We start from the raw sequence: 15,477 nt of genomic DNA, 5'->3' as shown, positions 1-15,477 counted from the left end.
GTGACTAAATGCTCCCTCCCTGCTATATATTGACATACTATTTATGAACTTCCAATAATCTATGCAGCCATTTGCCAAGCAGTTAAATACAGGGCAACCATCGCTTTTTTTTCCCCTCCTCCTTCTCCCCCCCCCTCTACAAATCCCCTCTCTTCTAGCACTGATGATGTTAGCTAGTTTGGGTCATGAAACGTCTGCAAGAAAACAGCCAAGCTCAGAGAACACCAAGGACCCCTCATTTAAACCACCATTCTTCTTCTTCTTCTTCTTCTTCTTCTTCTTCTTCTTCTTCTTCTTCTTCTTCTTCTTCTTCTTCTTCTTCTTCTTCTTCTTCTTCTTCTTCTTCTTCTCCTCCTCCTCCTCCTCCTCCTCCTCCTTCTCACACTGATGATGTTAAGTTTGGGTCATGAAATGTCTGCAAGAAACAGCCAAGCTCAGAGAGCACCAAGGACCCCTCATTTAAACCACCATCATTCTTCTTCTTCTTCTTCTTCTTCTTCTTCTTCTTCTTCTTCTTCTTCTTCTTCTTCTTCTTCTTCTTCTTCTTCTTCTTCTTCTTCTTCTTCTTCTTCTTCTTCTTCTCCTTCTCCTTCTCCTTCTCCTCTCCTCCTCCTCCTCCTCCTCCTCCTTCTCCTCCTCCTTCTCCTCCTCCTCCTCCTCCTCCTCCTCCTCACACTGATGATGTTTAGCTAGTTTGGGTCATGAAATGTCTGCAAGAAAACAGCCAAGCTCAGAGAGCACCAAGGACCCCTCATTCCAACCCTGAGCTACAGATATTCTCCTTTATTGATGTGTATCAGCATGTGTATTGCGCACATACGTTTTATATCTTTATTTCAAAGAACTCTACCTATAATTATGGAGGAGGAGGAGGTCTTCTTAGTCTACTACAAGGCATCTGAGTGATATTAATATACAGGTAGTCTTCAACTTACAACACTTCATTTAGTGACCGTTTGAAGTTATAACAGCACTGAAATAAAGTGACGGCCATTTTTCACCTTTTACAAGGCTGGCAGCATCCCTACAGTCATGTGACCAAAATCCATCTTTGCGACGGTCTCAGTATCCCAGGATCACATGATTTCCCCTTTTGCAGCCTTCTGACCAGCCAAGTCAATGGGGGGAAGCCAGATTCACTTAACAACCGTGTTACTAACTTGACAACTCCAGTAATTCACGTCACAACTGTGGCAAGAAAGGTCTCACTCGGCAAAAGAAATTTGGAGCTATATCGTGGTCGTAAGCCGAGGACCACCTGCATCGGCGTTACCTAAAAGTTACTTCTGTGAGGCTGAAGGAAAGAGCTGCCTTTCTTTACTTTGGTTCAGACAACCGAAACTTGCCTGCTGAAGCTGTGAAAGAAACATTATGAATGCTGTGAAGAAAACAGAGAGAGAGAGAGAGATGCTTTGAATGGCCTGTTCCTAGTTATCACCCCTTCATATCATAAAACCTGCTTATTTGTCATACATGCATCCCTTCCCATAATCCGATAGAAATTGAGAATGTAAATATTCTTACTGCGATGGTTTTGTGGCACAATTAGCCAGATGTTTAGACTGGATTTGGCAATTTTTATCCTCCTATCGAGTGCCTCCCAAGAAACCGGACAGGCAGATGTTGTCGTTTGATGGGGTTGAAGGCATTGTTGCAGGATGGAAACTGTTCCGAGTAAAGCTGCCTTTTGAATTGATGGATGGTGATTGTCAACGCCAATGGTGTTCAAATGGTGCTCCAGATGTTTGGGAATTGTACCCAAGAGGCCCGTCACGATTACTACTATCTTTCTTCCTCCTCTTTCCCCCCCCCCACCATAGTCGTTCTGTTTGCAGGTCCTCGTATTTTATGATTTTCCCCAGTCCTTTATCCTATATTACACTTGTCTCCAGGTGCTACAACATCCATTATCCAGACTTTTTTTTTACTTTCCTATTGACAGTTGTTAAGTGTGGGCTGTTAGGTAGCAAATGCTTGTCGCTTTGAATTCCAAAGTCCCAGAGCCTTTTAACGTCTTCATTTTCTATAACTGTTGTCTATTTTGTGGTCCCACGAGTTACTATTACTCAATCTTAGAAAATTGGCTTATCTCCTTGTTTTCTTTCCGCCACCCGATTTTCTTCATTTTTCCCTATTGATTCTGTTTGCACGTGTGAACTTTGCAGTAAGTCAACAGCTTCAAAATACAAGTTCAAACGTTACTCTGACGTTGACAGATGTGCTGGGAAACAGAGAGAAGTTGTTACTGATGCCTTTACTCCCTAGTCTAAAGCTCCACATCAGGGAGGCTATGGGTCAAACATCTGTCTCTGTCTTGGCTTTCCTCATCACCTGTGGAAGGTTTTCTCTTCATGGCCATCTACAGGACCACTGATTTTTCTCGGATTCTTCTCTTTCCCCCCAGCTGGAGTGCTAAGCTGTACCTGACCCCCAGCAAAATTGTACTGCTAACAGCAATTACCTTAATTGGAGTCTGTGTCTTCATTTTAGCCATAATTGGCATACTGCACTGGAAAGAGAAGGTAAGCTTGTCAATATTTTTCTACCTTACTCGTCAAGCTAAGGCCACATTTAGAAAGAGACTGGAATCATGCTGAGACTTGAAAGTAGAAAGAATAGCAATAGCACTTAGACTTATATACCGCTTCATAGTGCTTTTACAGCCCTCTTTCAGTGGTTTACTTAGTCAGCCTGTTTCCCCCCCCCCCACTCCCCAACAATCTGGGTCCTCGTTATACTGACCTCGGAAGGATGGAAGGCTGAGTCAACCTTGAGCCAGTCAGGATCGAACTGCCAGCAGTGGGCAGAGTTTGAATATGGCATCTTAGTCACTGCACCACCACGGCACTTTACATTTTAAATTAAATTCAAATTAATTTAAATCTTAATTTAAAATTAAATTTTAAAGCTACTCTTTAAATTTTAGATGAGCTTTCCCATGGCACAAAGACACAATTTGCTCAGCCGGAGTCCATGCAACATCACCAAGCCAGGGCTGCACAACATTTTCCAGGCTAATGGAAACACACAGCCTTTGTCTGTCCTACTTACAGGATGCATTCCAAAATTTACTGGAACGCTGCTCCAGGACTGAAGCTATATTTCTTCCCCTTCCCTTTGCGTGTATCTGTTATTTAAATAGTTTGTGGGTTTATTCTCCAGTCATGTATTCAATCACCTCCCCTTTTCTGCCACATTTCTGTAACAGTGGTTGGAGGCGATCAAGGCTGGGGGTGGCCTCACGGCTTAAGTCGTACACCTCTGTATAAAAATTGTAAGGCAGGGCGGCCAATAACAGACTCCCCATTGCAGAAGGCAAAATCCCAACAAAACCACATGGTTATCAGTCTTTAGAAGTCAGGTCACTGTGTGCGGACAGAACAAATATTTTCCACTGAGCAGGAGTTCAAGGCATGACGTTGATACCATGAACCCAGGTTTATCCCTTAAGACAACCCCCCCGCATATGTGAAAAACTAACTTGATTTTTTATTTTTGGAAGTTCCAAGTGTTTTTAAGGTCTGAAATAGATAGTAAGCCTCAGGAAGACCTAAGACACTCCCTTTCTCATTAAATCCCCCATTTTTACACCAAGTTTTTTAGAGGTTTTTTTTAAGCTACAGCATTTTCTTCCATAATCTCCTTCCTTCCTTCCTCCCTCCCTCCCTCCCTTCCTTCCTTCCTTCCCTCCTTCCTTTCTCCCATGCTTCCTTCCTCCCTTCCTTCTGTCTCTCTTATCTTCCCTCCCTTCCTTTCTTCGGTTAATTAGGGAATGTGTGGGAACGGTGACCATTGCTAGGATTAGAAGGACAAGAGTCTTCTGCTCTCCCAATTTGCTCTCCAAGGTTATAGAGCGGGATTAAAATAGCCTTTTAGAAGTTTGTTGAGCTGGAAACGTTTGGGTGACCTCTGCCCGTGTGTGTGTGTGTGTGTGGGGAGGTATCTTTCATTCATTGCGGCTCCAGCAATGGAACGGAATTTAAATCGGCCCCTTTTTTCTGGTTTAGCTCGGCTGCAATAGAAAGCAGTCGCTTCCCTCCGAATCAAGTGCCCTCGCTGGCTTCCTTATTGACAAGCTTCAAAACAGACATTTTACCAACCATGAGCAAAGCTGCTATTTTACTCTGTTGAAACGCATTGATTCCCAGAAGTTACTTAAAAGGCTTCCTTTCAGCGCCACAAAATAAAAAGCCTGTCCCCATTTCTCATTGGGCTTCCTATTCATAGCTGACCATTCAGCAGCAGGATAGACAGAAAGCGTTGCTGTCTAGGCGAGCCATAATCATACCTCTGGACATGATTACCTTTTTGAGGCTTGCGATGGCTTGTTGTTTGCCGCTGATGGCATAAAAGTAACCTAGTTTAGTGTCTCCAAAAGGTTTTGCTTGCAAATTAGCCAAGCTCTAACCATGGATGCTTGCGCAACCTTAGCACCAAAGAGCAGGCCAGGACGTACAGCTATTGTACAGCTGTTGTCCTTGAGACAACAACTGACTTTATATGCCGAACTATGTTAGGACAAAGGCAGGCGGTGGCTCAGTGGGTTAGGACGCTGAGCTTGTCGATCAGAAGGTTGGCAGTTTGGCGGGTCGAATCCCGAGTGCCGCGTAACAGAGCTTCTGCCAACCTAGCAGTTCGAAAGCACGTAAAAATGCAAGTAGAAAAATAGGGACCACTCCAGTGGGAAGGTAACAGTGTTCCGTGCGCCTTTGGCGTCCAGTCATGCCGGCCACATGACCACGGAGACGTCCTTGGACAAGCGCTGGCTCTTCGGCTTTGAAACGGAGATGAGCACCGGCCCCTAGAGTTGGAAACGACTAGCACGCATGTGCAGGGGAACCTTTACCTTTTATGTTAGGACAGTCATTCTTTCGCTCTTTGGCCCCTCAGTTCTAAACAGAGCATTATAATCCATCAATTGGCCGCTGGGCTTTTTAAAGAAACAGAAGATAATAGAGCAAAAGGCCCACAATATTAGCGCCCAAAGGAAGTGCCTGTTTTGAAGAAAGGCATGGAAACTGGACCAGCATGAAAGAAACCTGATGATAGGATGAAGGCTTTGTTTTGCTGCTTCCAAGCCCGAGTTTCAACAGCAAAATTTTCCTTACAGAAATTGTTCAAATTAAGTATAGTTTAGGATGGACCTCTCCCCACCACCACCCCGTGGTACAGGAGATGGGATGCAACAGAGAAAGCATCTGTGTGCTTCGCAATTAAGGCTAAATGGGAATTGCTGTGGTGTAGTTCCTTTAACATGCCAGAAGCATTTCCTGCGGAGAAGTAAATCAGCGATGCCTTGTGTTACCAATTTCTCGTCGATTCGCCCCTTCCCCGCTTTCTTTTACAGTTGCGCAGTACACCCAAGTCTTTCAAAAGCACTCTTGGCACCCCAGGCAAGCACTTAAGAGCCTGCATAATTACCAAAACTCAACGGGCACATAAATCCCAACCCCTAAATGTTGAGGCACCCCAGAGGGAAACGTTCCTAACTCCCTATCTTGCTAGCTATCCATAGTTGGAGGTCTTCACCAAGGCTTATATTTCCCAGTTCTTCCCCAACACATCTTGGGCACCTGGCAGCTGGCCTGCATTTATAGCCCTTTGCAGAGTTTTGTGATCACATGACCCTGTTTTATGACGTCTTTGCCCTAATCCAGCATTTCCTTCCAGTTTTGGGCAAAACTGGCCATAAATGAACAAACTGGTTCATTTATAAGAACCTTGATGTTCACTTAATGACCACAGCAGTCATTTAATGAGTAACTTGTGTCTGCGAGTGAGTTTAGCCTTTTATTCCATTATCCGACAAGAAGCTGCTCTACAGAAACCCAAGGCAAAGAGAAATAACCCCACTTTTGATTTATTCTGAGTTTGGGCGATTATAATTTCACTCGCAAAGCAAGCCAGGTTTCACGGCCTAAAACAATCATGGCTTTTCACTGCCAATCCTTAAAAAAAAAAATAAGCCGTGGCCGGTTGCCTTTAAGCAGAATTGGATGCACCCGTTACCGTTCCGTTGAACGAATCCCAACCTGGCGCGCTGCACCAATACGGGCAACATGTCTGCTGTTTAGATCCCTGCATTAATGAAAAGCTGCAAGATAACCTTTTGAAAATGTCACCTGTGAGACAATACAACGGGTTCAGAATTAAGAATGAAAAAGAGGAAAGGCAGGCAAGTACACGGCCCCATTATGCAGCGTGAATTCTTCGCCGAGATAATGGACGGGTAGAAGGGAATGTGTCATGGGGTGTTTTTATAGACTGAGACATGTCAGAACCTTTGTGGCAGGAGCACGTTACTGCCAAGAAGTCAGGGTGTGATTAACACCTTCCCTGAAGGATACAGGGGCTGACAGTAAAATCCAAAGCAGCACCGTCAACCTGAAGTCCCGGTTCAACCACAGGGAGCAAGAACACCTTGTCAGAGTAAGGATGAGATGGTAAAGATGCCTGTCTCACATGCCACCTTCAGACATAACCATCATATCCTGGCCTGCTTTAGACTTCGCCTTGGTTAAGAATGCAAAGCAAAGCCAAGCCACGCTGGGTCAGATTCAAGGTTTATCTGTTGAACTCGAGGCTGTGGGCAGTGTCAGCCTGCAATACTGCATTCTAACCACTGCGCCACCACAACTCTACTATATAAACTACTATTCATCAGGGGTTTTAGTAAGCATTCCAGCATTATCTTTTACAGTCATCATCTTGTCTGAGTCTTTGTAATTCTGGTCATCAACATTAGGTGCAGCCACCAAAGGCGTATTTATTTTTCCCTAAAATAACCGTTTTTATTGTTGCCGTTGTTCCAGAAAGCAGATGACCGCGAGAAAAGGCAAGAGGCTCACCGATTCCATTTTGATGCTATGTGATCAGCCTTTATATCGTGATGAAGGAACTAACCTTAAGATCCAAATTAACCTACCAGATCATATACAGACTGAAGGAAGCATTTTGCTGTGGGTGTTTGTAAATCTGGAAATGTTGTTGTTGTTTTTTAATTTATTTGTAAAGCGATAGCATCAAGCTCTTTTCAGAGGATTGATTGTATATATTCGCCACTCTTATTTAACAAATTCCACTCCACCGGTAGATCACACTGCATGCATTCCACATCCTCACTTTCTTTCCTTATAACTGTCTCTCCTGAAAAGTCAGTCCTACCTAAATTGAAGTTTCAGTGAGGAAAAAAAAAACCAACCCCAACCCTTGTCCCACTTGAGTAAGTCTGATTGTAAGTCTGATATTTTTGTCTTTCCAAAATATGACTTCCATGTTTAGAATTTAATCCTCCAGCAAGCTGTTAAGATTGTTCTGATCGTACTCAGAAGGTATTTTACTTGAAATGCTTAGGATTGTTTGTCTTAGCCTTTGTACCCAATCACGTGCGAGGAAAAGCTTGAATGTCAGAAGATTAAAACACCCTAGTAATATTGGAGTAAAGATTGATTGCAGATCAGAAACAAATAAACATAATGCACTCTACATTTTGAAATTATGCCAGCCTAAAATCATCTGCAGGATATACCCCTTGCTAATAGTTATCATGCAATTATCCTAAATTTTAACCATGAAAACAGCTGATATGTAAAAATTTTAAAAAAATGTTCTTGGGGGGAAAGGATCAGAGGACACTCCTCCATGGGGGAAAAATGTGTCTTTCTACAGTTTCTTATAAATTAAGGGCTGGACTGCACTGTATTATGATTTCCCTGTAATTTTCTGGTTACATACCAAACCACGTCTATGAGGAAAGAGAATCCCAGTGTTTTCCAAATAAGAATTAGGCTGCGGCTATTTGATTAAGAAAGCTATTGGAAGTGCTCTTTATGTAATGCTGTGGTTGCTTTATTCCTTACGTTTGGTTTATGGTTTTAACATTCTTGGCCTGTATTCCTAATAAACAATGTCCATTATGTTAACTCGTATATCGGTTTAATTTGCAAATGGTAAACCTGAGCATTGCTTCCTTCCATGTTTGACGGGCTGCTACAAAGAGGAAGGGGGGTGGTGTCAGGCTATTCTCCAAAGCACCTGAAGGCAGGACAAGAAACAATGGATAGAAATGAATCAAGGTGAGAAGCAGTCTAGAGCTAAGGATAAATTTCTTGACAGTGAGAACAATTAACCAGGGAGATCGACTTACCTTCAGAAGCTGTGGGTGCCTCAACACCAGAGGCTTTTAAGAAGGGACCGGACAACCATTTGTCTAAAATGGTATAGGGTCTGCTGCTTGAGCAGTCAGTTGGACAGGAAAACCTCCAAGGCCCCTTCCAAGTCTGTTATTCTGTTACTCAGTATGACATCTCTGCTGCAGACAGGACACCTGGGTTTAATCTGAATGTTACGAGGAGGAAAGAGAGAAGCCGAAAGGGAGAAAGAGGGTAACATAAGAACATACAAAGGCATTTTATCTTGAGTTGCTAAGCCAGAGAGTTGATTATCTGTCCTCAAGAATACCTACTCATGATCTTAATAGTCATGGAAGTCAAGGGATTCCTGACTTTCTAAGGGTGTCAGGAATAGGACCAGTGATCAACTCGACAATGATTGTCCAACCTTTTGGCTTGCCTGGGCGGCAATGAGCAAAAGAGGAATTGTCTTGGACCACATATAAAATATATAGTGGATGTCTACAAATATTGCTAGAAAAAAAATCACCTAAGAATGTTAAATGGTTATGATCTTGCGGGGCTGCGTTATCAGCTCTCTGGGGCTGGATGTGGACCAGGCCATTGTTTGGACACACCTAAACTAGATTCAAAGGTTGTTTTTCTCAGTGGCTTCGCCATTATTCTCTTTTCACCTTGCTCTTCCCTTAATTGGAGCATTTTTATAAGACAGAAGCAAGCGATGGGAATAAAGTACGCTTTTGTCAGACACCTCTCTGTCACAGCCTTTCTCCCAAGTTTTGTTGAGACTTGGAAGTACATTCTCTTTCCAGTCCACCTGCCCCGTCTATTAAACATCTGAAGCTGGTACTTCATGCCTTGCGTTATCCTGTCAAGTATAGTAAAACTAATGTCACACAGGTCTTAGTGTAGAGGAGTAGCGAGATGGCCTTGAAGAAGATGTTCAACAGGTATTAAGTAAGCATCAGCTGGCCTTGAGAGAGAGAGTAAGGAGTGAGAAATAAGCTAAAGTCCATGAGTGGATTTTGATTCTGTAAGGCATAAGCAGGGTCCGAGGAAAAAAAAATTCTGGCAGCTTTTCGGGATTGTTTTTTTTTTTTATTGAAAAGTTTTAAAATACAGTTTTCCTTTAAAAAACCCCCCTTCCCCTGCCCTCCTCCCCCCCTACCTCCCCCCTCCCCCTCCCCCCCCTAACTCCCCCCTTTCCCACCCTCCTTCCCCCCTACTTCCCCCCCTCCCCCCTACCCCCCCCTGACTTCCCAGAGCTAAATACAAGGTATATATCTAAAAAAAAACAATCATAAACAATCATATACTAACAACTATAAACTCTAAAATCCATCACTCTCTAGCTTATATAAAATAAACCAATCCTTAATAATATTAAATATATATAGAAAACTAAGATAAAAAAAAAACTAGCGTCATTCATGTTAAAAAAGAAAAAAAAACAAAAAACCTTCCTCCACTGTCTACATTCTTCCACAATTGTCTATTTACTAAACAAATTCTCATTTACACACCACAAACACCTATCCCTATTATCCTAATCACTCTCTAACCAAAATAGTCTATAATAGATAATTCTTACACAAATTAACCCACATTAGCCCATAAAGCTTTCTTCCATTTCCTCTGTAGTAAATTTAATCCATTAGTTCCACTGCTTAACTGTAAGTATTTAGTAAATTTAGTCCATTGTCCACTGCTTAGCTGTAAGTACATTATAGAAGTTCCATAGATTTCTGCAAGTCTTATTTTTTAATCTTCTTTGAACGTTTTAAAGCAGCACGCGTCACTCTCTGTTCTCTAGGGTCATCCAAAAGATTTATGGCTTGATCTCCTCCTACACCCTTCTCATCTGTTTGTCCATCTTCATCCTCTTGATATTCTCCTTCTCCAGATCCCTCTGCATCTTCCGAAAGTATTGATGGGATTACTTTTAAAACATTGTTGTAAAAATCACGCGCTTGCTTCACAGTAACCAAACAATACCTTTTGCCTTCATACGTCAAGCTCAAGCCAAGTGGAATCTCCCATCTGAACCTTATATCTCGTTGCTTAAGCTCTTGCACAAGAAATATAAAGTCCTTCCTTCTCTTTAAAATCTTTGGAGGAATTTCTTTTAAAACCAGAACTTCTTGATCAGCAATCACAACTTTAGTATCATAGGCAGCTTGTATAACTTCATCTCTAATTTCCCTTTTTAAAAAATAAACCACCACATCTCTAGGCAGCTTTCTCTGTTTAGCAATCCACGAGTTCACACGAAACACTTTGTCCATGCCTTGTTTTATTTCAGATGCTGGCTGATTCAATACCACCTCAAAAGCCTCTGAGACCAGCTGCTTTAGGTCTTCCTTAATATTCTCTTTTAAACCTCTAATTCTAACAGCAAACTGCATCTGGTAAAATTGAGCCAGACTCAGTTCGTTATCCATTTTGTCTTTTAACTCTTCAATTTCCAATACTTTTGCTTCTAATATAGCATTCTTTTGAGTCAAATCTTCCACTTTTTCCTCCAGATCTTCCACACATACAGCTACTTTATGCACTGAAGTCAAAATGTCTACCTTCATCTCTCTAAATTTCTGTTCCATCCTCTCTTCCATTCTCTCCTCCAATTTCTGCAATTTCTCCTCCATCTGTAGAAATTTAACACCCATTGATTCCAAAATTAACTGGGTATGCTTTTCAAGATCCTTCAATGTCAATACATCAGAAGAATGCAGCGCCTGCAATAATGAATGTTGTTGCACCGGAGAATTTCCTGCACTCCGGAAAGTTTTAGGAGGAGGTTTAGCCGCCATCTTTTACTTACAGTTGTGACGCACTTTCACTTTAAGTTTTAGAAAAAGTCCATCAAGCTCGAGAGTAGAATAAAATAATCCTCTTCATCTTTCCCTCTTGTACCGCTCTGCCTGCTCTTTTCCTTTCATAGTCTTTCCTTCAGGCAGGGATGGTCACAGACGCCTGGCTCTGCTCCATAAAATCCAGAGCAGAGACGCTGGCCAGCTGGGAGCAACCCAGGCTACGGGGGAGTTCAATCCTTCAGCCGCCCAAGCTCAAAGCTCAGGCAGCCCTGGAGAACTCTACCCCTACCTGGGAGCTCACCCCCTCCTCTTCTCCCGAGGAGGGGGCTTCAAATTCGCCCGAACAGCTGATCGGCGCTGTTTCGGGCGAAAATCACACAGCTGAGCCGCGGGCAGCCCGGGAAGGCTGTCTCCAGCGCCGGCGGAGCCACCGGAAGCCCTAGCTTTTCGGGATTGTTGTTTAGTTCCAAAAACCATTGTGGAACCTGCCTCCTCATCAGCTCCAACTCAAAGATCTGATGATTTCAGTGGTCTTAACCTTATAGATCACACGTCTCCAGTACATTTTCTGTAGCCTATAGCAACGTTTGTAGTCACCAAGAACGCCACCTAGCAAAACCTGCTCAGTGACCACCAGTGATGTTTTCAGAACAAGGATGGGCCTAGTGGGGCAACCCTATCGCCTCACCTCAACATCACAGCTGGGCAGGACTCAAAGTCTACTGGTGTCAGGCGCAAAGGATCAGGACAATATGCTAAGTTGCAGTACAGAAGGTTTATTCAAACCTATATGCAAGAATCCGGTCAACTAAGTCCAATAGTAAACCGGTGCCAGATAAGAGATCAACGGAATTCAAGAGGACTTGAACTCTTTGTGGCAACATAAGGATTCTAAGCTGATGACGCATTTAACTCCATCCCCTAGCTCTGCCTGCTCTTGTCTTACAGATGGACCTGGCTGACTGGACAATACTATACTGTGTACGTACCCCTTGTACAAACCAGCATTACCCTCTCTAGGAGTTGTGCCTGTGTTATGCTGTGGGGTGGATTTGGGCCTCTGTTAGTGGGAGGGATTTCCTACTTTTTAGCCCCACTTAGTCTGCTAAGTGGCCAAAGTGAGACAGCTGTTCCACAGCAAAGTTTTTGTGGTTTAATATCATACATACATAAACTACCCACATCCACGGGATTGAAAGCAGTTCACAAAGAGATCCTGCTAATAAAATAGAAGCAAACAACTATCCGAATGGTAGCCTGCATCCACTCAACCCCCAATGTTTGGTGGAACAATCTTCAGGTTTTAAGTAATTTCTGAAAGGCTAGGTTAGGAGCGTTCCATATTTCTGAAGGAAACATGTTGCATCGTGAGGACACATTAACGGTGTACTGTGATGTGCTTTTCATTTGATTCTAGAAGAGACTTTTGTATTAATATATTGAAAGCCTCTGTGTTGTGACCCATCAGTTAATGTAGTAATAAGTGTTTGTGGCAATCTGTTTCCTTCTCTCTTTATTCATTTTCTTCATCACTGCAAATACATCAAGAGTACCCATTTATTGAAACAAATGTGCCTTATTTGTCCAAAATCTGTACTGCAGCACTATTTTTTATCAGACTGACCGAAAATCAAATGCAAGCTTTAATCAAAAATCTGAGCTCAGGCAAAGTGGTAAGCCGGAGTTGGCTTAATTTGTTGGATAAGCCACAAATTAATAAGTTTGGAACAACATGCTAAATCAAAATCAAGTCATTTTACGGCTTAAAAGAAGATGACTTTTGCTTCCTTAAAAACATTGTGGGGTTGGCTAGAAGCTTTTAAATTAGGCATCATTAGAAGCTAAGATGATTTCAAGTACCTTTGGAAAGCAAATACCAGAGAACAGACCTCGGCTTACTAAATGCCTTTTTGCAAATGAAGCAAAATATAATTACAACCACGCTTTGCACTTCACCTTCTGAAATTCAGTGTGCATTAGTTTTATGGAAAACAACAGTAGTAATAATCTGCAGTGTTACACTGCACGCAGTGAACTTAAAGAGTCTGGTCTAGTACAGGGGTAGGCAACCTTGGCTCTTTTATGACTCGTGGACTTCAACTCCCAGAATTCCTGAGTCTGACTTAGGAATTCTGGGAGTTGAAGTCCATGAGTCATAAAAGAGCCAAGGTTGCCTAGCCCTGGTCTAGTAGTTCTTCTGGCTGTAAAACTGTTAATAAAATCTAATCTTAGTGCGTCTACTACTTATACCTCTTCTGTGTCCATACCTTTATTCAGCTTTAGCTGGCAGCGTCTACTGCATTAAAGTCCTTACTACTTCCTGTTTTTCCTCAACCCAGCCCTTCCACCTCCCAATTCTTTTGCTCAAACTCCAGTAAATTCCTCGATAATTCTATGCAAAATGAAAGCCGGCGTATCTTGCTTATTTTAAAACACTTAGCGGATTACGATAGGCAGCATCCCTTCATTGGGGTTTCAGTAATCTTTCAACACAAAGGAGACAATCTATTTTAAGCCCCTTTAAATAAGTATGGCTGTTAAATAGATTAAAAAGCCATTCATTAGGTTTATTAACTCTTTAGATTCAGTTACGTGTTGTTGCCTTTAGTACTGGAACCCAGACAGGTTAAAAATCTAGCCAGGTCTAGCCCAGGTGCACATTAATACTGTGTGCGTAGTTTTGAGAGTGCATATTATTTCCAAGAAGGTGCATATTATTTCCAAGAAGGGACGCGGTGGCTCAGTGGGTTAGGGCGCTGAGCTTGTCGATCAGAAGGTCGGCAGTTTGGTGGATCAAATCCCGAGTGCCGCGTAGCAGAGTGAGCGCCTGTTACTCGTCCCAGCTTCTGCCCACCTAGCAGTTCGAAAGCACGTAAAAATGCAAGTAGAAAAATAGGGACCACTACGGTGGGAAGGTAACAGCGTTCCGTGCTAGTCATGCCGGCCACATGACCACGGAGACGTCCTCGGACAAGCGCTGGCTCTTCGGCTTTGAAACGGAGATGAGCACCAGCCCCTAGAGTCAGAAACGACTAGCACGCACGTGCGGGGGAACCTTTACCTTTACTTTACCTTTATTATTTCCAAATCATTTAAGTATCAAACTACTAGTTGTAGCAGTTTTACCGTGATGCGTACATGACTTCCTATAATCTTACTGATTGGAAAGCCTGTCCATAGCTTCGTGTGACATTTTTTTTAAAAAATGCCACCTCTTTTAATTGGGGGTGAGTTTATAATGATATTGTTGTAAAATCTTGTTTAAATGAGGGTACAGGTGGTCCTCAGCTTACGACCGCAATTGAGCCCCAAAGTTATGTTGCTAAGTGAGACATTTTGTTAAGCGCGTTTTGTCGCATTTTACGACTTTTCTGGCCATTAAATGTTAAATGAATCGCTTCAGCTGTTCAATTAGTAACACGGTTGCTAAGTGAATCCCACTGACTTCCCCCACTGACTTTGCTTGTCAGAAGGTCACGAAAGGGGATCACGTATCCCAGGACATGGCAACCGTCATAAGGAGGAAGCAGTTGTGAAGCCCCTGAATTTGGGTCACGGGATCACGGGGATGCCGCAAGAGTTGTAAGTGTGAAAAAGGTCATCAGTCAGTTTTTCCACTGCCATTGTAACTTTGAAGGTCACCAAATGAACTGCTGTAAGTCGAGGACTGCCTGTAATTTTTTAAAAAAAGGGTTTTGAGTCTCAGTTTAACGATGAGGAAGAAAGAGGGAGGGGCTCCAGTCTTCAGGTAGATGACCAGGCTGAGCCCGAGGGAGGGGTCCCAAACGCGTCGTAAGTCACGAGTCCCTGCGCGCCCACAAGAATCCAGCCCGCCTTGACTGTCTTCTTAATCCCCGCTTATTTCCCTTGACTGTTAGTAGCTCAGATTCTTGTAGAGAGCTTAAGCTTGCAAGAAATCTTGAACTGCCCGAATCTTCCGATTTCCCCGCCGTTGGACATTTCCTATGCACTTGCCATAAAGTGCCAACTTTATGGCAAACTCTGAACTAGACCACCGTGGGATGGATCGATTTCCAAAAAAAATAAATCAAAATGTCCCTACCCAGCGATGATCAGCCGAGAGGGAAGCGCGAGAATTTCACAGAAAATGCAAGGAAGACTCAACCGTCTCTCTAACATGCTCTGGGAGCAAGTGTGTTAAAGAAGACGACGACAAGGAGGCAGGAGGAGGGAGGGGGGAGGGGAAAAAACCCCCTTCAAACCATTAGCAGTGGTACAGGCTAAAAATCTAAAAAAAAATATGGTGAGAAAAGGCTGCGGCTTTTCCCGGGGAGGAAAGAAATAACCTGCTGATGGAGGCGATTTCTCACTTTGCTAGAAGTAGAACAGAAAGGACAAAAAAGGGGACATCGGCAATTCAGCCTTTACTGTGTTCTCTTTAAGTCAAGGGTGTATAGAATAGAATAGAGCTGGGACCTTGGAGGTCTTCTAGTCCAGCCCCCTGCGCAGGCAGGAGAACCTTATATATTTCAGAGAAGTGACTGTCTAGTCTCTTCTTTAAAAACCTCCAG

General features: G+C 43.0%; 1 protein-coding gene across 1 annotated transcript in view; it reads left to right on the top strand.

Annotated features, from left to right (window-relative positions):
• The window catches only part of ITFG1 (integrin alpha FG-GAP repeat containing 1), a 49,992-nt gene extending 42,398 nt beyond the window's left edge, over nucleotides 1-7,594 (top strand). The window contains exons 13-14 of the mRNA XM_083370269.1: nucleotides 2,405-2,522; nucleotides 6,813-7,594. Of these exons, the coding sequence (XP_083226395.1) occupies nucleotides 2,405-2,522; nucleotides 6,813-6,872 (178 nt within the window). The 3' untranslated portion in view covers nucleotides 6,873-7,594. The remainder of the gene's footprint in view (nucleotides 1-2,404; nucleotides 2,523-6,812) is intronic.
• The last annotated feature ends 7,883 nt before the right edge of the window (nucleotides 7,595-15,477 follow it).

The sequence above is a fragment of the Vipera ursinii genome (assembly GCF_947247035.1).
Source record: "Vipera ursinii genome assembly, chromosome: 10".
Taxonomy (NCBI): domain Eukaryota; kingdom Metazoa; phylum Chordata; class Lepidosauria; order Squamata; family Viperidae; genus Vipera; species Vipera ursinii.
Note: the sequence above shows the minus strand (reverse complement) of the source record. Positions and strands in the feature narration are given on the sequence as shown.